The sequence below is a fragment of the Capsicum annuum genome, chromosome 7, assembly GCF_002878395.1.
Source record: "Capsicum annuum cultivar UCD-10X-F1 chromosome 7, UCD10Xv1.1, whole genome shotgun sequence".
NCBI classification, from domain to species: Eukaryota; Viridiplantae; Streptophyta; class Magnoliopsida; order Solanales; family Solanaceae; genus Capsicum; species Capsicum annuum.
This window is the reverse complement of record NC_061117.1, coordinates 155,409,129-155,434,989: the sequence shown is the minus strand read 5'-3', so window position 1 is coordinate 155,434,989 and position 25,861 is coordinate 155,409,129. Positions and strand designations below refer to the sequence as shown.

Genomic DNA, 25,861 nt, shown 5'->3' with positions numbered 1-25,861 from the left:
ATATATATATACTACAATATATACACACACTATATATATAGTTATACACTAATTTATAAGACATATACACATATATACGTTAAATATATACGTCTATAGAAGATATATACACATATATACGTACCATTCAATATACACGTACACAAATAATATATATGTACTTCTTTAAATAATATATATGCTACTTAATATAATAAATTAATAATATTTTATAGTAAATTAGTCCGTTTGTTTATTTTTTTTAAAAAAATGAACCGGTTAGCCGGCGGACCTAGACCGGGCTTGGTTCAGGCCGGATTAACTGAATCCAAAATCAAAAATAAATCGATCCGAAATTCGATACCCTACAGCCCATGGACTGATCGAGCCGGGTTAAATTGGATCTATTTTTATAAGTGAATCGGGCTGAATTGGGTTGATCCGGATTAGCCCGGCCCGTTTGGCAGATATAATTCTAACTTCATAAAAGAATTTGGAGTTCATATGTTTACTGGATGACATGTTTTGACTTTTAGCGTCAATACTAATGTGGTAATGCACGGGCCAAACAGTTGAAAATGACTTCTAAAATTGCTTTAGTTATTTTAATTTGCTGTACTTATAAATTAAAATTTTAAAATAAAATATAAGATTATACTTGAACTATAGATAAATAAGGATATAAAAAATATTGCAAATTATGTATAGTAATATAACTTCCTTCCCAATTTTGATATTATGGTATTTTGTATTACAAGTCCTCAGCCGAAGATCTATCGAAAATAGTCTCTACTTCACCTGAGGTAGTGGCATGGTCTGCATACACTCTACCCTTTTCATACCCACTATATAGGAATACACGGGGTATGTTGTTGTTGTTGTTGGTATTTTGTATTACAAATTATAGGTTAATTATTTATATAATTGTATTTTTTTTTTTCATTTATGCGACATATTTTTTTAGTTCGTATTAAAAAGAATATCATATTTCTATAAATGAAAGTAATTTAACTTTTAAAATTCTCTTGTTACTCTTAATATAATGATTTATAACCACAAAAATAATGGTGAGTAACAATTTAAGCTTTGGACAAGAAAATTAAAATAGTAATTACATTTATTATTACTTAATTATTAACAATAAAATATGATTAAATAAATAAATTAAAATTTTATAACTTCTTATAATTAACTTTTAGGAATCGTTTTGTTGGAAAAGACTTATCTCGAAATAATTAATCTCGAAATTAATTATCCCACTATATATATGTAGCATATTCCATCACTATGGTATAAATGATGAATAAATAATTTTGGTACTAATTATTATCTCACATCATAAGATAAAATAATTATTTATTTTATTTCATGACCAATTGACTATTTGTGATAAATGGAACTTTTTTTTCAAAAAAAAGAAGGAATTCTTTGGGCAATGGAAAGAACGGGGCAAGGCCCAAATCCAAATACAAACGTAAATTAGCATCTATAGTAATAATAAAGCATTCTTTAGTGTGCCTTTGTTGAAGTGAAAAGAAAAAGTGAGGCGGTGGCTAGCTGTAGTCCCGACTTTCTTGCTCAGCCTCTCTGTAGGTTTTGCTTCTTTGATGTTGATGGCAGTTCTTTCCTCTTCGGTCAATCTCCGTCATTGTTTTAGAGGCCTCAATTTCGTTGTGTTGTCGAATCAGCTGATTTCTCTTCTATTCCTTCATTGTTCAAGTTGCTTTGTTGTGGACGCTTAGTTTCTATACAAAGTTCTCCAAGTCTGAGCATAAGTTTATAAAGTACATGAAGTAACTGAGATTTACGAAGGAGGAAGAGTGATTTTTGACAGTTGAATCCACGCGTTTAGCTACCAAGAAGTCTCAAACTGAAATGACAAAAATACCCCTCTTCATGAAGCAGAGATGTCGACGGAGTGCTGCTTGCTTAACCCCCAACTCCCTCTTATATGATAAGAGCTCTTTGCTTTTGAAATCATTAAGTATGACTGGTATGAAGTAGATATTATTTTTCGTATCAGTCCTTCATTTTAACCTCTTACAAGAAGTTAAATATTCTCATATCTTTTTTATCAGGTTAATTAATACTACTTACTCTCAATTTATGTGTAATTGCTTTCTTTTTCACATTCATAACTGAATTAATCTTCTCGCCTCATATTTATAAGTAAATTAAACACCTAATTGTACTATTAATATTACTAGTCAAGTATACATAATTTGCACGTGTGTCTCACGGAAAATAAAATTATTTAAAAAGTCACCCACGTTAAAAATTTGTATCTATTCAAATCATATAAACGGAGTAATACGTATCTCAAATACTTGGACATGCAATTGTCTATCAACAATTGATAATAATTTATTATTACAAACTTCAAGTTTATATTAAAATTTGAGAAAACTTTTCTCAAGTCACAAACAAATGTATCTCTTTTATAATAAATACTATAACATTTATCTATGGCAAAATGGCTCGATGGATCCTTATACTATGTCCATTTTGTAATGTGGATACTTCTACTTACATGTTTGTTATCTGAACCCTTCAACTCAATAAAATTCAATATTTTAAGCCCTTGACCATTGACCGGATCTATGTGGCATTAAAATTGCCGAGTAGGATATGGCGTGTGTGGTCACGCGCGTTTGAGCCAGTGAGAGCATTATACGTAGATTAAAATAATATTAAAATTTTAAAAAATAAAAAAGACCTTTTTTTCCCTCCATCCTTTTTAAATTCAAAAAAATATTTTTAAAAATTAATAAATTTAAATTAAAAAATGAAAAATTCCTCCCTTCCCCAACCCCCTCCCTCGTCCAGCCACCCCCACCCCACCTCTCACCCCATCCAGCCACCCCTACCCCCAATTCTTTCCCCCCTCCAGCCACCCCTCACCCTCGTCCAGCCACCCCCACCCCATCCCTCACCCCGTCCAGCCACCCTCACCCCACCCTTCACCCCGTCCGGCCACCCTACCCCTCCCCATTCAGCCACCCCTACCCCACCCCTTACCCCATCCAACCACCCCACCCCTCCTCCGTCCAGCCACCCCTCACCCTGTCCAACACCCTCCATCATCCTATACACCAATCCCCCCCCCCCCCCCCCCACCCCCAATCCCAAATCAAATAAACTTTCAATTCACTTTTTTTTTTAAATTTTTCCTCTCAATTCAAATCTTTTCATATTTTTTGGGGATTAAAATTTAAATTTGAAATCTTTTCATATTTATTTGGGATTAAAATTTAAATATGAATCAAAAGTGAGTGATAGTAGATATTGAAAAATTAGTGAATTTCATGAATAAGCTTGAAAAAACTTAAAGTTTTTGTGAATTTGTTAAAGATATTCAAATTTAAAAATTAAAAATTCATTATGTTTGTATATATGAATTTATAGTTAAAAAATTAAATTAGTTGGAAAATGAATTTGATATTTAATTTGTGAGCAAAAATAAAAACATGATTATTTAAATTTTTCTACAATTTATAAGAAAAAATTATTTTATTAAATTTATTTTTAATATTTAATTTCTTATGTAGTATTTTAAAAATGACATGAAATTTAATGTAATACCTGAAAATGATGTGAAAGCTGATGTGGCGATTGACGTGGTGCGAGTGTGTTACACTCACAAAAAAAATGTTTAAAATGTTGTTTTTTAGCGGGTTCAAGGGACCAAATGACAAACATGTAAGAAGAAGTATCCACGTTACAAAACGGACATCAAAAATTTATTATTAAAAATCATAGATACTATAAATATACTAAAATTTTAGAAAACTTACCTCGTAACAACCGCAACAAAATAAAAATCTAAAATTAAAAGGGTTTTCATTTATAGAAGTAGAGGATTCATAAATCAAAAAGGACACTAATTAATATTTTAAGAGTATTTCATATATTCATATATTTTAATAACTATTTTTCATAAAAATAATTTTCTTACCTTAAAAAAATTAACATTTCTCATAAATTTTGAAAAATTCATCCCGTTTGTCGATATTAGAAAATCAATATTTTCCATAAATGTAGGAAAACATGTAGAAAACAAATCTTTTCCCTTAAAAATAGAAAAATTCAGCAAATTTACACCTAACAAACTTTTCCCCTATTATTTTTTAATATATTTATTATAGTTAATATTCAATATTATAAAAATATAATAATATAATAATTCAAATAAAAAGGTGAAAAGATAATTTTATCTATTATGGAGACTTTTAATGAACGGTAAAAAGTTCAAATCACTTTTCTAAAGATCTTTTATACTTTTAATAAATTATATATATATAAATTATATATTATAAATATAGATTATAGATATAGATACAATTATAGATTAAACATTGAAATTGCATGAATTGTCCGTAAAAGAGCTAGTCTTTTATTTTTGTCTATTCCATAATTGAACTTAAGCCCAGTGGGGCACAAAGAAATTTTTTAAAAGCTGAAGTAATACAAGACATGGGTAAATCTCAGGAATAGACCCAAATTGAGGTGACTTTCAAATTTTAGCCCAAAAAAAAAAAATTTCTTAAAATAGTCTTCATCTATTAACTAATATTTTTTAAAACGAAATTGTCCTTGATTAATGAAGTAAATTACATAAATAATCCTCATAATGGATAACAACTCCATATTTATATCTTTTAACTTTTATTTTTTTCTTTCTAATTTTTCTTTAATTTTTTTTTCTCTTTTTATTTATGATTTTTCTCAACCCTTACTTTTTTCCTCTCAACTTCTTTTCTTTTGTTTTTTATTTTACTTTGATTTTTTCTTTTTTTCTTTCCACCTTTTTTTTGTTCTTTTTAATTTTTCTCAACCGTTACCTTTTTTCTTTATACCTCTCAATGTCTACTTTTATATAAAAAAAAATTATTATTTTTCTTTGATTTTTATTTTTTTATTTTTTTCTTATTAAATTTTTCTCGACCTTTATTTTTATTTAATTTTTTTATTTTTATCAATATTTATTTTTTTTCATTCTCTCTCAACTTCTACATTTTCTTTGATTTTTATTTTTTTAATATTTTTCTTCAGTTTCTTCTTTTTTCGCAGTTTTTATTATTTTTGTTCTTTTCTTCGATTTCTTCTAATTCAAGTTACATCTCATGAGCAAGAGCTGACACTATCACATTATAAAGGCAAGACTTATGACTTTCAAACAACAAGTTACGTTTCATTAGCAAGAGTTAACACTACAACATTGTAGATGCAAGACTTATGACTTTCAAACAAGATTTTATGTTTCATGGGCACGAGTTGACACTACCACATTGTATTTTGATTTATGAGATATTTTATAACTCTTACCTTAGAGGCAAGACTTAGCTCAGGGACTTTCTAACAAAAAATTATGCCCCCATGGGCAAGAGTTGACTATACCATATTATTTTTTCATTTATGAGATGTTCTACAACTATTACCTTAGATACAAGACTTAGCTCAAGGACTTTCAAACAACAAATTATGCCTCACGGGGAAGCGTTGACTCTACCACATTATGTTTTCATTTATGAGATGTTCTACATTGCCTTAGACACAAGAATTAGCTCAAGGACTTTTAAACAACAAATTATTCTTCCACGGGCAAGAGTTGACTATATCACGTTATGTTTTCATTTATGAGATGTTTTCAACTATTGCCTTAGAGGCGAGACTTAGCTCAACGACTTTCAAACAACAAATTATGCCCCATGAGCAAAATTTGACTCCACCACGTTATATTTTCATTTATGAGATGTTCAACAGTTATTGCCTTAGAGGCAAGACTTAGCTCGAGGACTTTCAAACTACAAATTATGCCCCATGGGCAAGACTTGACTCTACCAAGTTATGTTTTCATTTATGAGATGTTCTACAACTATTTCCTTAGAGGCAAGACTTAGCTCAAGGACTTTCAAACAACAAATTATGCCCCACGGGCAAGAATTGACTCTACTACGTTATGTCTTCATTTATGAGATGTTCTACAGTTATTGCCTTCAAGGACTTTCAAACTACAAATTATGCCCCACAGGCAAGAGTTAACTCTACCACGTTATGTCTTCATTTATAAGATGTTCTGTAGATATTGCCTTAAAGGCAAGACTTAAAATACAAATTATGCCCCATGGGCAAGAGTTGACTCTACCACGCTATGTCTTCATTTATGAGATGTTCTACAGCTATTGCTTTAGAGACAAGACTTAAACTACAAATTATGCCCCATAGGCAAGACTTGACTCTATAACGTTATGTTTTCATTTATGAGATGTTCTACAACTATTGCCTCAGAGGCAAGACTCTACCACGTTATGTCTTCATTTATGAGATGTTCTACAGCTATTGCCTTAGAGGCAAGACTTAGCTCAAGGACTTTCAAACTACAAATTATGCCCCACGGGCAAGAGTTGACTCTATCACGTTATGTCTTCATTTATGAGATGTTCTACAGTTATTGCCTTCAAGGACTTTCAAACTACAAATTATGCTCCACGGGCAAGAGTTGACTCTACCACGTTATGTCTTGATTTATGAGATGTTCTACAGCTATTGCCTTAGAGGCAAGACTTAGCTCAAAGACTTTCAAACTATAAATTATGCCTTATGGGCAAGAGTTGACTCTACCACATTATGTTTTCATTTGTGAGATGTTCTACAACTATTGCCTTAGAGACAAGACTTTGCTTAAGGACTTTCAAACTACAAATTATGCCCCACGGACAAGAGTTGACACTACCACGTTATGTCTTCATTTATGAGATGTTCTACAACTTTTGTCGTAGAGGCAAGACTTAGCTCAAGGACTTTCAAATAATAAATTATGCTATACGCGCAAGAGTTGACACTACCACGTAATGTCTTTATTTATGAGATGTTCTACGGCTCTCACCTTAGTGGCACGACTTATCCCAAGAATTTTCAAACAAGTTACGTATATTGGGCAACATATTATGTTTTTTACTTATGAAATGCTCTATAACTCTTGTCTTAGAGGTAAGACTCAGCCTAAGGACCATCAAACAATAAGTTATGCCCCACGGGCAAGAGTTGACACCATCACACTGTGTATTGATTTATGAGATGTTTTATAACTCTTCCCTTAGAGGCAAGACTTAGACCAAGGACTTTCAAATAACAAGTTATGTCCCATGAGTAAGAGTTGACACTACAAATCATGTTTAGATTTATGAGATGTTCTATAACTCTTACTTTAGAGATAAGACTTAGCTCAAGGACTTTTAAACAACAAGTTACGCTCCACGAATAATATTTAGCATTACTATATCATGTCTTGATTTATGACATGTTTTATAAATCAAGAACTTTTAAACAAGAAGTTATGCTCCACGGTTAAGAGTTGACACTACCATATTATATCTTGATTTGTGAAATGCTCTATAAATCTTGCATTAGAGGCTCGAATTAGTCCAAGGACTTTCAAACAACAAGTTGCGCCCCATGGGCCATGGGCTAGAGTTGATACTACTACATCGTGTCTTAATTTATGAGATATTCTATAACTCTTGCCTTAGAAGCAAAACTTAGCCGACAAGTTACGCCCTGTGAATAAGAGTTGACACTATCATATTGTGTCTTGATTTATGTGATGCTCTATTAGTCTTGCCTCTAAGATAAAACTTAGACCAAGAACCCCCAAAAGAAAAAGTTACACCCAATGAAAAAGAGTTAACACTACCAAATTGTTTTTTGATTTATGAGATGTTCTACATTACCTTAGACACAAGACTTAGCTCAAAAACTTTCAAACAATAAATTATGCCCCCATGGGCAAGAGTTGACTATACCACGTTATGTTTTCATTTATGAGATGTTTTCAACTGTTGCCTTAGAGGTGAGACTTAGCTAAACGACTTTCAAACAATAAATTATGCCCCACGAGCAAGAGTTGACTCTACCATATTATGTTTTCATTTATGAGATGTTCTACAGCTATCGCCTTAGAGGCAAGACTTAGCTCGAGGACTTTCAAACAACAAATTATGCCCCACGGGTAAGACTTGACTCTACCACGTTATGTTTTCATTTATGAGATGTTCGATAGCTATTGCTTTAGAGGTAAGACTTAGCTCAAGGATTTTCAAACAACAAATTATGCCCCACGAGTAAGAGTTGACTCTACCACGTTATGTCTTCATTTATGAGATGTTCCACAACTATTGCCTTAGAGGCAATACGTAGCTCAAGGACTTTCAAACTACAAATTATGTCCAATGGGCAAGAGTTGACTCTACCACGTTATGTTTTTATTTATGAGATGTTCTACAACTATTGCCTTAGAGACAAGACTTTGCTCAAGGACTTTCAAACTACAAATTATGCCCACGGACAAGAGTTGACACTACCACGTTATGTCTTCATTTATGAGATGTTCTACAACTCTTGTCGTAGAGGCAAGACTTAGATCAAGGACTTTCAAATAATAAATTATGCTACACAGGCAAGAGTTGACACTACCACGTTATGTCTTTATTTATGAGATTTCTACAACTCTCACCTTAGCGGCACGATTTATCCCAAGAATTTTCAAATAAGTTACGTATATTGGGCAAGAGTCAACACTAACACATTGCGTTTTTTATTTATGAAATGCTCTATAACTCTTATCTTAGAGATAAGACCCAGCCTAAGGACCATCAAACAATAATTTATGCCCCACGGGTAAGAGTTGACACCACCACATCGTGTATTGATTTATAAAATATTTTATAACTCTTCCCTTAGAGGCAAGATTTAGACCAAGGACTTTCAAGTAACAAATTGTGCCCCATGGACAAGAGTTGACATTACCACATTGTGTTTTGACTTATGAGATATTATATAACTCTTGCCTTAGGGGCAAGACTTAATCCAAGGACTTTGAAATAACAAGTTATGTCCCACGATTAAGAGTTGACATTATCACATTATGTTTTGCTTTATGAGATGTTCTATAACTCTTACTTTAGAGACAAGACTTAGCTCAAGGACTTTTAAACAAGAAGTTACGCTCCATGGATAATATTTAACACTACTACATCATGTCTTGATTTACGAGATGTTTTATAAATCAAGAACTTTTAAACAAGAAGTTATGCTCCACGGGTAAGACTTAACACTATCATATTATGTCTTGATTTGTGAAATGCTCTATAACTCTTGCATTAGAGGCTCAAATTAGTTCAAGCACTTTCAAACAAGCTGCACCCCATGGTCCATGGGCTAGAGTTGATACTACCACATCGTGTCTTGATTTATGAGATATTCTATAACTCTTGCCTTAGAGGTAAGACTTAACTGACAAGTTACACCCCGTGGACAAAAGTTGACACTATCATATTGTGTCTTGATTTATGTGATGCTCTATTAGTCTTGCCTCTAAGATAAAACTTAGCCCAAGAACCTCTCAAAAGAACAAGTTACACCCAATGAACAAGTGTTGACACTACCAAATTATTTTTTGATTTATGAGATGTTCTATAACTCTTGTCTTAGAAGCAAGACTTAACTCAAGGATTTTCAAACAAGAAGTTATACTCCACAAGGAAGAATTGACACTACCACATTGTGCCTTAATTTATGAGGAGTTCTATAATTTTTGTTTTAGAGGCAAAACTTATCTCAAAGAACTTCCTAATAACAATTCATGCCCTTGAATTTTTTTTGATGTCAAAAAAAAGATTCTTTTGCAGATTATCCAAATTTTTTTTATTTATTAGAAAAATATAATAGAAGTTGGGAAAAAAAAGAAAAAAACGATCAAACAAAATAGAGAAATAAAAAAAGAGATTGAGAAAAAAAGACAAGAAAAAAATAAAGATAAAGAAAAAAGCGAAGAATTAAAAAAATTGACAAAAACAAAAATAAGAGGAAAAATAAAAAATAAAATTTGAGAAAAATGAGGGGGGGAAAAAGAAATGATAAAAAAAAAAAAGTTGAGACAAATGAATTAAAAAAAATGAAGAAATAGATAATGTTTGAGGAAAAAGAAAAAAGAGAAAAAAAATAAAGGTTGAGACAAATGAATTAAAAATGAAAATAAAATTAAAGAAAAAATTTAAAAAGTAAAAATAATAAAAATAAAAATAGAATTTGAGAGACAAATAAGTATGAAAAGTTTAGAAATATTTGAAATGTAGAGGACAAAATTGTGTACTATACTAAAAAGGGAAGGAAGGTTAGTATTTAAAGACTTTTGTTATTGGGATAAAAAATCCGAAGCTACCCACTATTGGGGCTATAACATGTAATTTGTTGTTGTAAAGTACATAAATTAGAAGACCAACACAATATAAGGACATAAATGCCATTGCAATAAATTTTCATACCTCCTAGGGGACCCACTTAGGTATAGTTGGTTAATACATACAACAATAAATCCAGTGTATTCCCACCTAGTGGGATCATAGTTGGTTAATATCATAGTTGGTTAATACATACTCCAGGAAAATTCTCAAAGTAAGTCCAATAATTTGCCTCGTTGTAAAAGCATTACTTAGGATTTTGTGTTACTTTTCTAGTGATATTTGTAGTGTCAAAATGCCAGAATGTAGCTTATTTTGTTTACAACCTTTTTTCTTTTGGAACGAAAAGATACTGCTAATAAAATTCAGTCTAGTTTCAAGGTAAGAAATTTTTCAGACACCTCTAATTCAGATTTTTGAAGTTGTTCAAGGTGGTTATAAGACAGACCCCTGCACTACATAGTTAAAAGTCTTGATGAACAAAGGGAATGACTATGAAAGGTGATTTTACTTTGTGATTGAAGCTTGGTTGTTTAAAAGGTTTTAAACTTTCGATGAAAGAGAAGCGGCCAATAATTTAGGATAGAGGTAGTATTACTTTGTAAATATACTCTCATTTGGCATGGCTTAAAGATATTTGGGAAATGTTTCTCCTCAAGAAAGACCTCTCTAATGATGAAATTGTGCTTTCCTGCAGTTGTCATTTGCTGACCAGAAATTTATTTACTCCAAACACACCCATTTCCATTTGATGTTACTAAAGCAATATATATGCACAGAACCAGTTAAAGCCAAGATCATTTTATTCATATAACTTGATGGCATCCACAATAGTGTGAACAATGACTAGATACAGGTCAAAACACTAGTTCATGTGGCATGCCACAATGATGAGCAGTGTGCAGAGAAGTCTGAAATTCTAATTAGTTCAGGGGAACCAAGGTATTCAAAAAGGGTATTTAATAATGGATGCAAAACAGAACATTGCTCTTCACAAATTGTGCAAGAAACTAGTTCATAACTCAGTAACGCACTTATTATTATCTGTATGAGTCATAACATCCCTAATAGCTACTGGATCCATGATATCTTTAACGAAGATATTCATGTCTCTGAGAAGCCCATGAATATAAGCTCAGCTTCACATTAATTTCTTCATCTTCTACTCGTGTCGCCTAAGAAGGTTAATACTGTTGATAACGTTCAAGAACAAAATTCACAAAAGATAAACTGTGACTATTTTTCACCAGAAAAGGAAAGAACAAATAAGCATTAAGCAGTTTGGAGAGGCAAAACAAATGTCGTCTGGAAACAGCATGTTCCTGTACATGCTTGATAATTCAAAAAAAATGAGGGCAATTAGTCTAAAACAGCAGGTAAAAACCATACCATTTTATCGGGAGAGAGGAAATACCATGTTCGATACTCCTTAACCTTTAATTTGAATCTGAAGATCGGATTCCATGCCGTTTGAAGAACTCACGAAATCCACAAGCACTTACATCATAGTTGAACTGAAATTAAAAGAATAACCTTTAATTTGAATCTGAAGATCGGATTCCATGCCGTTTGAAGAACTCACGAAATCCACAAGCACTTACATCATAGTTGAACTGAAATTAAAAGAATATTAATGATCAGAACCGCTTTTAATACAAGATGAGTTTGGTTTACACACTTAACTTTCCAGCATGCTTTTACTCTATCATTCATGAGAAAGATCTCACTCATATATCATATGATGGTGGAGATCAAGCAGAAAATCAGATTACCACAGCAGAAAATTCTCGCAGATGGATGATGAAGCAAGTAATGGATATGAAAGAGCAGGGAAAAGTCTGTGAACTGGAAACTAGACTTAATATATTAACTAGCACCAAATATGGACTCACTAGCATTATTACTGATGACCATTCTTCTTAACAAAGACATGCGCCAAATGAAGGACAAGCAAGGGCACACTTGAATCTAGTCTGCAACAGAGGATTTAGCTGTTCTTGGGCTAAGTTTTGGTTTGTATGGTTGCTAGGTTTCTCCTTCACGAGGATCTTATTAACCATAATATTGCACCCAACAACATTCCACCGAGAATAAAGTTGGTCATGGACTCATTGGGTATCTAATGGCTCCGTCAACAAGTGAATCTGGAACATGCAACTAATATATTGATTTTCTGGTTAATTTGTCTCTTTACAAGACTTTAGTTTCCACTAGAGTAAATGCTGGAGGGAATTTTCCCTGCCACCTATAATCTTAAGAAATTGTAACCAGCTTTGCTGACAAGTAAAAACATACATAAAAATTGTAGAATACCAATACCTTCTTTCTTGTTTTTGGTAAGGTAAAAGTAATAATAAAAGTGGGAGAATTTACAAGCTCTCCAGTATAACATTAGGGAGCGTGGAAAATCCAAAAATTGTATCATACCATCCTTGCCGTTGCATCAAAAGTAATAAATTTTGTAGACATCTAACTTCACAAAAGAACTGTCTTGTGTGATGAAATGAAGTAATGTGATCTTTTGTGATCAGAATGTGTCACCAAAAATTAATGCTAAGTTTTATAAAGTGGTTATTAGACCAGGTGTGTTGTACGGGCGGAGTGTTGCAAGTCAAGAACTCACACTGTCCAGAGGATTTAAGTAGTAAAAATAAAGATGTTGAGATGGATGTGTGGGCATACAAAGAGAGATAAGATTCGGAACAAAGATATTGGAGACAAGGTCGGAGTAGCCTCTACAATGAAATGTGAGAAAAGCGAGATTGAGATGGTTTGGACATGTAAAGAGGAAATGCACAGATGTTCCGGTGAGGTGGGAGGGGACTATGGTGGATCTAAGGAGATGTAGATTGGGAGAGGTGATTAGAGAGGACATAGCGCAACTGCAACTTACCGAGGACATTACCCTAGATAGGAGGATTTGTGCAGGTCAAGGATTAGAATAGAAGGTTAGTTGGTAGTTGCGCATTGTCTAGTTTCCTTATCAGTATTATTATTATTATTACTCTCCTACTATCTTATTCTTTGATATTATTATTACATGTTGCTCCCTTTGCTTCAGCTATTGTAGTACTTATTGTTGATACTGCTCGTCTCATTATTTTTTAAGTGACTTCACTACTGTACTTCCTTTCCAAACTTGTTTTGATATGTTTTACTTGAGCCAAGAGTCTTTCAGAAACAATCTTTCCACCTTCACAAGGTAGGGTAAGGTCGCGTACACATCACTCTTCCCGAACCCCACTTACGGGATTACACTAGGTAAGTTGTTGTTGATATCAAATGACACTAACTATAATTTCAATGTACACACAGCAAAATCGTCACTACGACATAAATTTGCTAATAAAATTTCAAGGACAAAAGCAAATATATATTATCATTTCTCTACAGATACTTCATAAACATGAGAACTTACAGGTAAAACTTTGACAGAGTATTTGGTAATATTAGGATCAGCAACCCTTCCCTGAGCAGCTGCCTGGTAGAGAGAAAAACAGAATCACTCAGTTGAAGACAAAAGAAAATAGAAATTTATGGTTATGCAAAGCACAAAGCTAACAAAAATCCAAGTGAGTAATTGTTTTTCTGCCCTGAAACTATATAGGAAAAATAGAGCAAGCAATAAACCTTGTAATTTCTCTTTCCAGATTATTAAAACTGGGATGTTCTTGCTTCCTTTTGTTCTAGTACTGTATTTTCGAAAGTATTAGTGCTATAACGACTAGATTCAAACGTTCTTCGCTCTCTCTCTAACGTTCACTAAACCCACGACCACTGCCCCTTGACTGGCTAACGCCGGCGACAGCGTCGGAGCGCCGGTAACAGGCAAGGATAACCCCCACTACCCCCCTTCTCTCTCCCCAGTTCTCTCTACCCTCTTCTCTCTCCCGTTTCCTGTCCCCCTCCGTCGTTCGAACCACTCGTGCTTTCGCCGTCGGTTCGACTCCGGCGATACAGGCAGCGCGCAGCCCTAGTCAGAAGCGACCGATCCGACGGGTCCATCTGACGGTAATTCTAGTTCCGACCAGATCTGGTTCCTACAACTTCGGATTCCGGAGGCACTCCGACGAAGCTCCGGCCAATTATCCCGGCGACTAGTTTCGGCATCAGTTTGCTGGGACCCAACATACCATGCAGGAAAAGAGGATTTGGTCTACAAGCGTAACCCGGTGATTTCTAACCTTTGCTATTTCATTCTTCGTATAATTTCTAGTATTATCTCCTGTATCTTGACTTGCGCTTAATTTGTTGGGATTGTCTGTTGTCGTATATTTCCGGTTTATTCCATTGCTTGACTTAGTTATAATTGGTGGATTTAACTTCTTTATTATTACATATTATATACTGTGCTTGTGCCTTCTATTTCCTGTTGTTGCTTGATTACTGTCGTTGTGTGTTTTTTCTGGGAGTTGTGGATGTGGACATTGATGGTAGGATAGGGTCATGTCCGAGGGGGTTGGGGCGGGGGCCTGTGTTGGGGGTGGGGGAGGAGGGAAGGGCGAGTGGGGGAGTGGGGGTTAGGCCCGACGTTAGGGGAAGTAGAGGAAGACGGGTTGCTAGAGTTGATAGGCTTCGGGTTGAGTCTTGGAATATAGGTACTCTGCAAAGTAAGTCTATAGAGCTAGTGAAGATTCTTAAAAAGAGGAGGATCAATATTGCGTGTGCGCAGGAGACTAAGTGGGTAGGGTTTAAGGCTAGGGATGTGGATGGTTACAAGCTATGGTACTCTAGTAGCGAGAGGTGTAGGAATGGAGTTGGCATCTTAGTAGATGAAGAGCTTAGAGGGCAGGTAGTGGAGGTTAAGAGGATCAGCGATAGGTTGATGACTGTTAAGTTGGTCATTGGGGAGGGGGGGGGGAGGGTCTACTCTGATCGTGTGTAGTGTTTATGCACCGCAAGTGGGCTTGGATGGAGAGGAGAAGATGCGGTTTTGGAAGGTGTTGGATGAGGTGGTGAGAGGAGTGCCTAGTTCCGAGAAGATTGTTGTAGCAGGGGATTTCAATGGGCATATTGAGGCGTTACCGGGAGGCTTTGGCGATGTGCATGGAGGTTTTGGTTTTGGGAGAGAAATGAGGAGGGAACTGCTCTGTTGGATTTTGTGAGGTCCTTTGGGTTGGTAGTGGTGAATTCGAGCTTCCCGAAGAAGGACGATCACCTGATCACCTTTCGAAGCGCGATAACCAAGACGCAAATTGACTTTTTGCTGCTTAGCAAAGGGGATAAGGTGTTGTGTAAGGACTGTAAAGCCATCCTGAGTGAGAATCTTTCGACCCAGCATAGGCTCTTGGTGATGGACTTAGGTATTAAGAAAGATAAGAAGAGAAGGAGTGAGGAGGGTAGACCTAGAATTAAGTGGGGCGGCCTTACGCCGGCGAATGCGAGGGATATAGGGGAGAAAGTGGCGGGAATGAGGGTGTGGGAGTGCAGGGGGGACGTGGATGGTATGTGGGATAGGGCGGCTAGGTGCATTAGGAGACTGCTAGTGAGGTGTTGGGTATTTCTAGGGCTGTGCCGGCCATCGTTGGGGGGATTGGTGGTGGAATGAAGAAGTTAAGAAGAAAGTGAAGACTAAGAAGGGGGCGTATACTAAGTTGGGTGAGAGTAGGGATGAAGATGAGAAACGAGCTAATAGGGAAGAGTACAAGATAGCCAGGAAGGACGCTAAGTTAGCAGTCACGGCGGCTAAGACGGCAGCGTTCGAAAGCTGGTATGCGGGGTTAGAGGAGAAAGGAGGGGAAAAAAGGTTGTTTAGGCTTGCTAGGGCTAGAGAGAGGAAGGGTCGTGACCTCGACCAAGTGAAATGCATTAAGGGGAGAATGGTAAAGTATTGGTGGGGGATGGTCACATTAAGAAGAGATGGCAGTCGTACTTCGATAAGTTATTGAATGAAGAAGGGGATAGAGTTATTGTTTTAGGGGAGCTGGAGCACCCAGAGGAGTGTCGTGATTTTAGTTATTGTAGACGTTTTAAGGTAGACGAGGTCAGAGAGGCTGTTCGCAGGATGCGTAGGGGTAGGGCGACGGGGCCTGATGAGATCCCTGTAGATTTTTGGAAGTTTTCTGGAGAGGTTGGCTTAAGGTGGTTGACTGAATTATTTAACGACATTTTCAAGTCGGCGAAAATGCCCGAGGCTTGGAGATGGAGTACTATGATCCCTCTTTATAAGAATAAGGGTGACATTCAGAGTTGCAATAACTATAGAGGTATTAAGTTATTGAGCCACACTATGAAGATTTGGGAGAGAGTGGTCGAGTTGAGGTTGAGGAGGATAGGGTCTATCTCGGAAAATCAGTTTGAATTTATGCTCGGGCACTCGACGACGGAGGCAATTCACCTGGTGCGGAGACTGGTGGAACAGTATAGGGAAAGGAAAAGAGATCTGCACATGGTGTTTATCGACTTGGAGAAGGCGTACGACAAAGTCCCTAGGGAGATGCTTTGGAGATGTTTGGAGGTGAGTGGGGTACCGGTGACGTATATTAGAGCAATCAAGGACATGTATAATGGAGCTAAGACTCAGGTGAGGACGGCGGGAGGAGACTCAGAGCATTTCCCTGTCTTGACGGGGTTGCATCATGGTTCCACTCTTAGCCCGTTTTTGTTTGCTTTGATGATGGATGTGTTGACGCGGCGGCGTATTCAAGGAGAGGTGCCTTGGTGTATGCTTTTTACAGATGATGTAGTTTTGATTGATGAGACGCGGGGGGGTGACGGACCCTTGAGTCTAAAGGGTTCAGGTTGAGCAGGAGCAAGACAGAATATTTGGAGTGCAAGTTTTAAGGTTGGATTCCCAGATGGTGTGTAAGAGGGATAGTTTCAAGTATTTGGGGTCCATGATTCAGGGGAATGGTGAGATTAACGAGGATGTCTCCCATCATAATGGAGCGGGATGGATGAAGTGGAAGCTTGCCTCGAGGGTGTTGTGTGATAGGAAGGTGCCGCCCAAGCTTAAAGGCAAATTCTACAGGGTGGCAGTCCGGCCAGCCATGTTGTATGGAGTGGAATGTTGGCCAGTCAAGAACTCTCACATTCAAAAATTGAAGGTGGTGGAAATGCGGATGTTGCGTTGGATGTGTGGGCTTAATGGGGGTGATAGAGTTCGAAATGAGACTATTCGGGAAAAGGTTGGAGTGGCTTTGGTGGAGGACAAGATGCGGGAAGTCTGATTGAGATGGTTCGGGCATGTGATGAGGAGGGGCACGGATGCCCCGGTTCGTAGGTGTGAGAAACTTGCTTTGGATGGTTTCAGGCGGGGTAGGGATAGGCCGAAGAAATACTGGAAAGAGGTGATCAGGCAGGACGTGGAGCAGTTACAGCTCACTAAGGACATGACCCTAGATAGGACGATCTGGAGGGCGCAGATTAGGATAGAATGCTAGTGCTAGTTTGAGTCGTTGGGGTAGGACATTACTTGATAGATGTATTATTCTTGCTAGGACACTTTGTTGTATGCTTTATTACTAATGTGTTTACTATTCTTTGTTTATTATTCCTTGTGGGTGGCGTATTTTTGTCTTGACATCCTATTCCATGCTCTATTAAGTATCTGTTTATTATTCCTTGTCTTGAGCCGGGGGTCTATCGGAAACAAACTTTCTACTTCTCCTGAAATAGTGGTATAGACTGCGTACATCTTACCCCACCAAACCCCACTATGTGGGAATACACTGGGTTTGTTGTTGTTGTTGTTGTAAAACTGGAAAATCATGGCAATAATCTGAACAGAGAAGGTCACATTTTGCTCATGTTTTATTGTCTGTAGCTTAAGTTGGTAGTTACAAGCTTGCCACTAGCTTTTTCATTGGTTGTGCTTCAGCTAGATTATTCAATAGCTTGTTAGAAGTCACCGACCTCGTGATTAGATGTTAGTGGCAATTTTAATGTCGGGCACGTCATTATTCTGGGCAAGAAATAACTTGAGTTTGTCAGGTAGGGATTAGAGACAACAAAAAAGCAAACCCCTTTAGTTGCTGAAGATTATGCATAAGATAAGACATGTTTGGACCTTCTAATATTCTATTAAATCAGGCCTTCACAGCAGGCAACATAAAAAAATTATGATAACCTATCATGCTTCAACTCAACATGAGTTCTGAAAAATAAAACCACTCCTCTCTTCACCCACTGTATTCGATATACCGAGATATTTCGCTCTATTAGCTGCCTATTATAAGTTCAATCACAAAGTAAATCCAGTAGATTTTCCCTACTTTAACAGAGCGTGCATCCAAGAAAGCCTCTTCTTCATCTTGCAATTGATTCTGAGGGGCATAAATCCTTCCACTGCAGTTTGTATCTTTTCACAAATCAACAAATTTATCTATAAAATATTTTACATCCCCCATTCCCCCTATTGTTATGAAGGTCATGTATGAGCATTCTCAGTTTTTGAAGAGGAACAAATCAGGATGTAATCAGATAAAACGGTACTTTCTAATTAGATTGTAGCAAACGCATCGAGGCAATCATAAGCCACACTTGGTATAAACATATAATGTCCCGACCCTACAAAAGTACCTGTTCTGGACTATGAAATATCTCTACAAATGGGTATTCCTTCTTTTGTCTTGTTATGCAAAACCCAGGGTACTTCGGGCATTCTACCTGAACAATACAAAATAATAATGAAGACATGGGCAATGTTATGCATGAGCTGGGAAAACATTTTATTCTATCAAAATTCAATTCTAGACAATGAGATCCTTTCCATATTTCTAACCAAAACTAAACTTGTAGACCACCGACATCATAGACACCTAAAGAGATTTTTTTGTACCATTCTAGAAATTATATTCTATCTAAACTTGAATGGGAAGTTCAAGAAGTGTCATACACGTAAAAATTTTACATGTGGATAAAACTCAGCTGCAGACTCCTCTAGAACTTTGTCAAGATGTTTGCTGTAGTTACTCCTACAACATCCAAAAATTACATTGACCCAGGGGTTAATGCGATAAAACTATTTTAGACATGAAAGGATGGAAGAGAAACTATAAACTCATATTACTTTATCGTAAATGCAACAACTATCGGGTAGCCTTGATGAAGAAGTTGAACAAATTCTCGTTCCGAGGTAAAGTGAATAACCCTCGACGGCCCAAGATCCTTCGGATAGCCAGTGTAATACCTTCAAATACCAAAGAAAAAGTTAGCCAGGCGTAAAATAGCATCCAATTAATATAAAGCAAAACAGTGGCAGAGCCAAAATTTCATAAAGGGGATTTTAAAGTGTCATGCATGGGATCAGAATCTGCGGCCTAAAGCAATTTTTAAATTTTACTAGAATTTTCCCTCATGTCAAGGGAATTCAACAGCTTATATAACCAAAAAAATAGTTTTTACCCTATTTGTAAAGTATAATTTTTTGGGGAAGGGATTCAATAGCTCTGAACCTGAGGCAAAAGTAGCACACAAAAGCTAACCAATTGGTCTCTAAGTAATGCTAACACTAGTGTCTCATGGTAGCAAAGCTAGCAACTTTATGCAGACTACTAAACAGAAGAAACATTATCTAACAAAGATCAACCAAGATAGAAGTGAAAGTAAATTAATGCTACCCAACCACATGTAAACACATGCAAATAATGATGGTTAATAAGTTAAGTTCGAGTGCTGAAACCATTGCTTCACAGACCATCATATACAGGTTAATCACCAAGTTATATGTCATGAATTGTCATCATCCTACCTACTAGTACGCGCGCACTTACTAATATTTAGACATACACAAAAAGAAAAAACAACTTACTTGCAAGATGAACGAAGGTTGACAAGGAACTTGCTAAAGAATGATTGCTCCTCCATAACAGGTATCAAAATGCAGATTTAGTCTCCGTATTTTTCTACATATTTCTTTAACAATAACCAAACCCTGATAGAAGAAAACACCCAAATGCCTCAATTTCGTAATCAAGGGGGAAAAAAAGCGGGATATGAAGATTCATCGAGCAAGCAACATTATGTGAGATCTTGAGTCAGAACTTCACAGAAGACACAAAACACCAAAAAGAAATACAAAAAGAAATTGCTGTACACTTATTATTCTAAACCTCACTCATTTAATCTTGCTTGGACTTCTGAGAAAGAACACCAATTCTTTTTATACATACATTTGAGCAGACTCATTTTTTCAAGCATTTAAAAGTTAAAATCACGTAAACATGCTAAACATATTATGATCTCTTTTGTGGCGCATATCTTCTTACAAGCAATGCATTATATATATAATTTAGTGCCAAAAGTTAGTTAAATTCTCTACAAATTTGATAAGTACTAAGAATGATAGGTGCCACAGAATGCTTGTGTTGTGGATGTGTTTGTAGGCAAGACTTATGCCCGAAGGGCAGCTAATTAAGTTAAGAAATAGCTTTCTGTTTAGCTATCCTTATTACTCTGGAATAGGTTTCTCCCTTTAACGAGATGAAGTGATATTCAAAATAGGTTGATCTAAGAGATTGAGCAAAGACAAGGGAAAGTCAAAAGTCAATTGATTCAGATTTTTTTTTTTGTTCACCGTCTTGTGACTCAAGGTAGGGGCTAAGGTTTATTCTTCTACTTGTACTTTTACTTGTTGCTTCATGTGCTCTGTTTATCTTGGTACTTTCTTGTCGCTATTCTACATTTATTTTGTGTTTTGATTTTCACTTCTATTGAGTCAAGGGTCTATCAAAAACTATCCCTCTAGCCCCCCGCGCGCCCCCAACACACACACACACCAAAAAAAAAAAAAAAAAAAATTAAAGGTAGGGGTAAGATCTGTATACCTCCAACCTTCTCCAAACCCCACTTGGAGAATTTCACTAGGTATGTTGTTGTATTCCATCTCAATTACAATTTCCTACTAATAGCTTAGGACATTTAAGTTTTTATACAAACAGGAGTCACTAATTTTCGTGCAATAACGATATAATTGGAGCAGATTTGAGGGTTGTATGTATGTATCTGTGTGTGTGTGTGTGCGCGCATATTTGAAGGAAAAAAGATTTCTAAATATTGTTTCCTAAATGTGAGAGTACTTGATTCTCCCAATAGCTAAAAAGTTAGCATGTCTCTAAATCGAGTCTCCGACTTCAATTCATATCATGTGTAAACTCTACCATAAGCTAGCAACCTCAAGAAAATATCATTACAAATATACAATGCATAGATCTAATCTCGATCAAACATAAATTCAATTATTTTTATATGTACTCATAAATTATAAATTCTGAATCAGCCTAAAAAACAACACTAACATATTAAAGTATCCACTTCAGTAGCTTTAGTCAAGATTTTGTGTATATTTACAAATATTTAACGGTAAATTTAATTATTATATAGGTTATATTGTATGAACTTATACATTTTAAATTATGAATCGGACACTAAAAATATGATACTCATCATAACTGAAATGCTCATCTCACATCATAGTTATAAATATTAAATAAAACACCCAACTGATACGTATTCTTAAATTCAATAAATTCTGATACTTTGAACCAGTTCCACTTTAGCTATTAGGTGGCTAATACATTAATAACACTTGAGAAGTCTCAAAGTCGAACATGTGCAATTTAAAAATAAATTTAAATGAATCATTTTCAGCAACTAAAGGCATGTACTCCTTTGTTGTATCCAATTAATACCTACCTGACAAACTCAAGTTATTTCTAGCCCAGAATAATGATGTGCCTGGCATCAAAAATGCCACTAACATCGAATCACGAGGTCGGTGACTTATAACAAGCTATTGAATAATCTGGCTGAAGCACAACCAATGAGCAGCTAGTGGCAAGCTTGTGTAACTACCAACTTAAGCTACAGACAATAAAACATGAACAAAATGTGACATTCTCTGTGCAGATTATTGCCATGATGATCCAGTTTTAATAATCTGGAAAGAGAAATTACAAGTTTATTGCTTGCTCTATTTTTTCTATACATAGTTTCAGGGCATAAAAACAATTACTCACTCGGATGTTTGTTAGATTCGTGCTTCGCATAACCCTAAATTTCAATATTCTTTTGTCAACTGAGTGATTCTGCTTTTCTATCTACCAGGCAGCTGCTCAGGGAAGGGTTGCTGATCCTAATATTACCACATACTCTGTCAAAGTTTTACTGGTAAGTTCTCATGTTTATGAAGTATCTGCAGAGAAATGATAATCTATATTCGCTTTTGTCCTTGAAATTTTATTAGCAAATTTATGTCATAGTGACGATTTTGTTGTGTCTACATTGAAATTATAGTTAGTGTCATTTGATATCAACAACATACCTAGTGTAATCCCATAAGTGGGGTTCGAGGAGGGTGATGTGTACGCGATCTTACCCCTACCTTGTGAAGGTAGAGGTTGTTTCTGAAAGACTCACGGCTCAAGTAAAACATAACAAAACAAGTTTGGAGAGGAAATACAGTAGTGAAGTCATTTCGAAAATAATGAGATAAGTACTACAATAACTGAAGCAAAAGGAGCAACAGGTAATAATAATGTCAAAGAATAAGATAGAAGGAGAGTAGTAATAATAATAATAATAATGATAGGGAAACTAGACAACGCGCAACTACCTACTAACCTTCTATTCTAATCCTTGACCTGCACAAATCCTCCAATTTAGGAGAATGTCCTCGGTAAGCTGCAGTTGCTCCATGTCCTCTCTGATCACCACTCCCCAATCTACCTCCCCTTAGATCCACCATAGTCCTCTCCCACCTCCTCACCGGGACATCTGTGCATCTTCTCTTTACATGTCCAAACCATCTCAATCTCGCTTCTCTCACATTTTCATTGTCGAGGCTACTCCTACCTTGTCTCCAATATCTTCGTTCCGAATCTTATCTCTCTTTGTATGCCCACACATCTATCTCAACATCTTTATTTTTACTACTAAAATCTTCTGGACAGTGTGAGTTCTTGACTTGCAACACTCGGACAATACAACACACGTAGTCTGATAACCACTTTATAAAATTTACCATTAATTTTTGGTGACACATTCTTATCACAAAAGACACCAAATGTGAACTTTCATTTCATCACACAAGACAGTTCTTTTGTGAAGTTAGATGCCTACAAAATTTATACTTTTGATGTAAGGGCAAGGATGGTATGATACAATTTTTGGATTTTATAGGCTCCCTAATGTTATACTGAAGAGCTTGTAAATTCTCCAATTTTTAATATTACTTATATAAAAATATATAATGGAAACAAATGACTATACAAAAGTAAAGTCACTCCTCTTTTATTTTCTTTTCTTTTTCTTTCTTCCAAAAATATTAAATGACGTAGATTTGTTTTCCTTCTCAGAATCAATCCAACTGTAGAATGCTTAAAACCAGTGACCTAAAGGATCAAGAAGGTGATCATACACAATTAGCCATTGCAATTATTGTCATCGACTCATTGAATTCTCTCTACTTCATCTGAGATATCAGATAGTGGTATGGACTGTGTACACTTTACCCTCCCCACACTCCACTTTGTGGGAATATACCGGGTAAGTTGTTGTTTGACTCATCGATACCAATAACAACATACCCATTGTAATTCCACAAGTGGAGTCTGTCTAGGAAGAGTAGAGTGCACGCATATCTTACCCTAACTCATAAAGATAGAGAGGCTGTTTATGATAGATCTTTGACTCAAGTAAAGCATCTCAATGCACTTTGAAAAAGAGAATACGGAAATGAAAGCAGTAACAACAACGAAATAGAGCGTTAAGGAAATTGAAAAGCAGCACATAGTAGAAGATCAGTAACAACAATGAACTAGTGTGATAACCGAAGCACAGGAAAACACAGTTGGTAACAACAATCGACGAACTAAAAACTGCGAGAATAATGCTAATACTACTGGTAAGAGAGTAGTTAACAGTACGACCACCTATTCTACCCCACAGGAAAGCGAGAGAATGCCTAAATACCAACTAACCTTCTGCTCTAATTCGCGACCTCCAAAACCTCGTATCGACGGTAATGTCTTCAGTAAGCTCAAGATGCACCATCTTTGTCTAATCACCTCCCCTAGTACTTCTTCGGCCTACCTCTACCTCTCCGAACACCCACCACCAGCAGCCTCTCCTACCTCTTCATCGAGGCATCTACGCTTCTTTTCAAATACCCAAACCATCTCAACCTACCTTGCTTCCCTTTATCTTGCCCACCACGAGGGTCATTCCCATCCAGTCCCGGATATCTTCATTCCTAATTCTATCTCTCCTAGTATACCCACACATCTATCTCAATATCCTCATTTCCACAACTTTTATCTTCTGCACATAAGAGTTCTTGACTGACCAACACTCTACACCCATACAACATAGTCGACCTAACCACCACTCTATGGAACTTACAAGTTTAGGTGGTACATATTATCACACAAGACTCCAAAGGCGAGCCTCCATTTTGCCCATACCGCCCCAATACAATGTGTGACATCATCGTCAATCTCCCAACTACCTTGAATTAAAGACCCAAAATACTTGAAACATCCTCTCTTGGGGATGATCTGAGTATCAAGTCTCACTTTTATGCCACCTCATGTGTTGCATCATTGAACTTGCACTCCAATTAATCAATTTGGCTCCAAACCTCTAACCTACATATCTCTACCGCGAGTCAAGTCAATCAATACAATGTTATCGGCGAATAACATACACCAAGGAACTTCAGCTTGAAAAAGTCGTGTCAATTCATTCATCACCAAGCCAAATAGAAATGTGCTAAGAGTTGACCTCGGGTGCAACCCCATCATGACTAGAAATTGTTCCGAGTTACCTTCCACTGTTCTCACCCTAGTTTTGGCTCCAGCATATTGTTATCGGTACCATTGATGAAAAATGTAACAACCATATTCCCTCTCTTCCCCGCATGAAAAGAAGTTGCAAAGAACTATACTTGGTGATAGTAGAAAAGTGAAAGATCTTCTGGACCTTACAATTTTTTGAGAATTAAACCACCCCCCAATTTGTTGAATCAATGAGATGCGGAAAGGGGGGCGTGTAAAGATTTCTATAATAACACTAAACAAAACCAAAAGAAGCTGCATTTCATAGAATTTTAAGTTCCAAAGCTTTAAGAAACCAAACAAATAACCAATATACACAGATCTGACCGATTCAAAACAAAAAAAAATTTCCACAAGAAGAAATTCATATCCCAAAATTCAACAGAATAAATCTAAATAAGATATTGATGATCATAGAGGCCCTACAATATAAAAAAACAAAGAAATAGTGGAAACTGCGACCAAATACTCACTACCTCCGACAAAAGGCTATAAAAATTGTTATGATGTGTCTGGACCAGCTTCCGTACACCTCAACTGTTTCACTGGGTACTCACTACCTCCCACCAGTATAGTCTACCGATCAAGACTTAGCCAGGTGGGAAGAAATTACTTATTGTTTTTTTTCCTTCAACTGGGATTTGGATTTGAGTCCCTATTGTGCTCCCCCCACTTCGTTGATCACTAAGCCACACCTTTGGGCGCAACAACAACATACCCGGTGAAATCCCACAAGTGAGGTCTGGGGAGGGTAGAGTATACGCACACCTTACCACTACCTCGTGGAGGTAGAGAGATTGTTTCTGAAAATTGGGTGCAACTATATAGAATCTAATGGTATAAAATGGACAGGTGAATATATGGGGGGGG

General features: G+C 36.2%; 1 protein-coding gene across 12 annotated transcripts in view; it reads right to left on the bottom strand.

The window, feature by feature from the left end:
• Positions 1-11,160: 11,160 nt before the first annotated feature.
• Positions 11,161-25,861, bottom strand: part of LOC107852974 — a 16,080-nt gene continuing 1,379 nt past the window's right edge. Inside the window, exons 2-9 of one of the 12 annotated variants that reach the window (XM_016698004.2) lie at positions 19,969-20,091; positions 19,228-19,347; positions 19,054-19,132; positions 18,738-18,824; positions 13,636-13,698; positions 11,819-11,830; positions 11,632-11,731; positions 11,161-11,548 (exon numbers count right to left, since the gene is read on the bottom strand). In XM_016698004.2, the coding sequence (XP_016553490.1) occupies positions 11,654-11,731; positions 11,819-11,830; positions 13,636-13,698; positions 18,738-18,824; positions 19,054-19,132; positions 19,228-19,347; positions 19,969-20,024 (495 nt within the window). In that variant the 5' untranslated portion in view covers positions 20,025-20,091 and the 3' untranslated portion in view covers positions 11,161-11,548; positions 11,632-11,653. Of the gene's footprint in view, positions 11,831-13,635; positions 13,699-18,737; positions 18,825-19,053; positions 19,133-19,227; positions 19,348-19,968; positions 20,092-25,861 lie in introns of all 12 variants that reach the window. The other 11 variants (XM_047393806.1, XM_016698003.2, XM_016698005.2 and 8 more) reach the window with 11 other exon arrangements.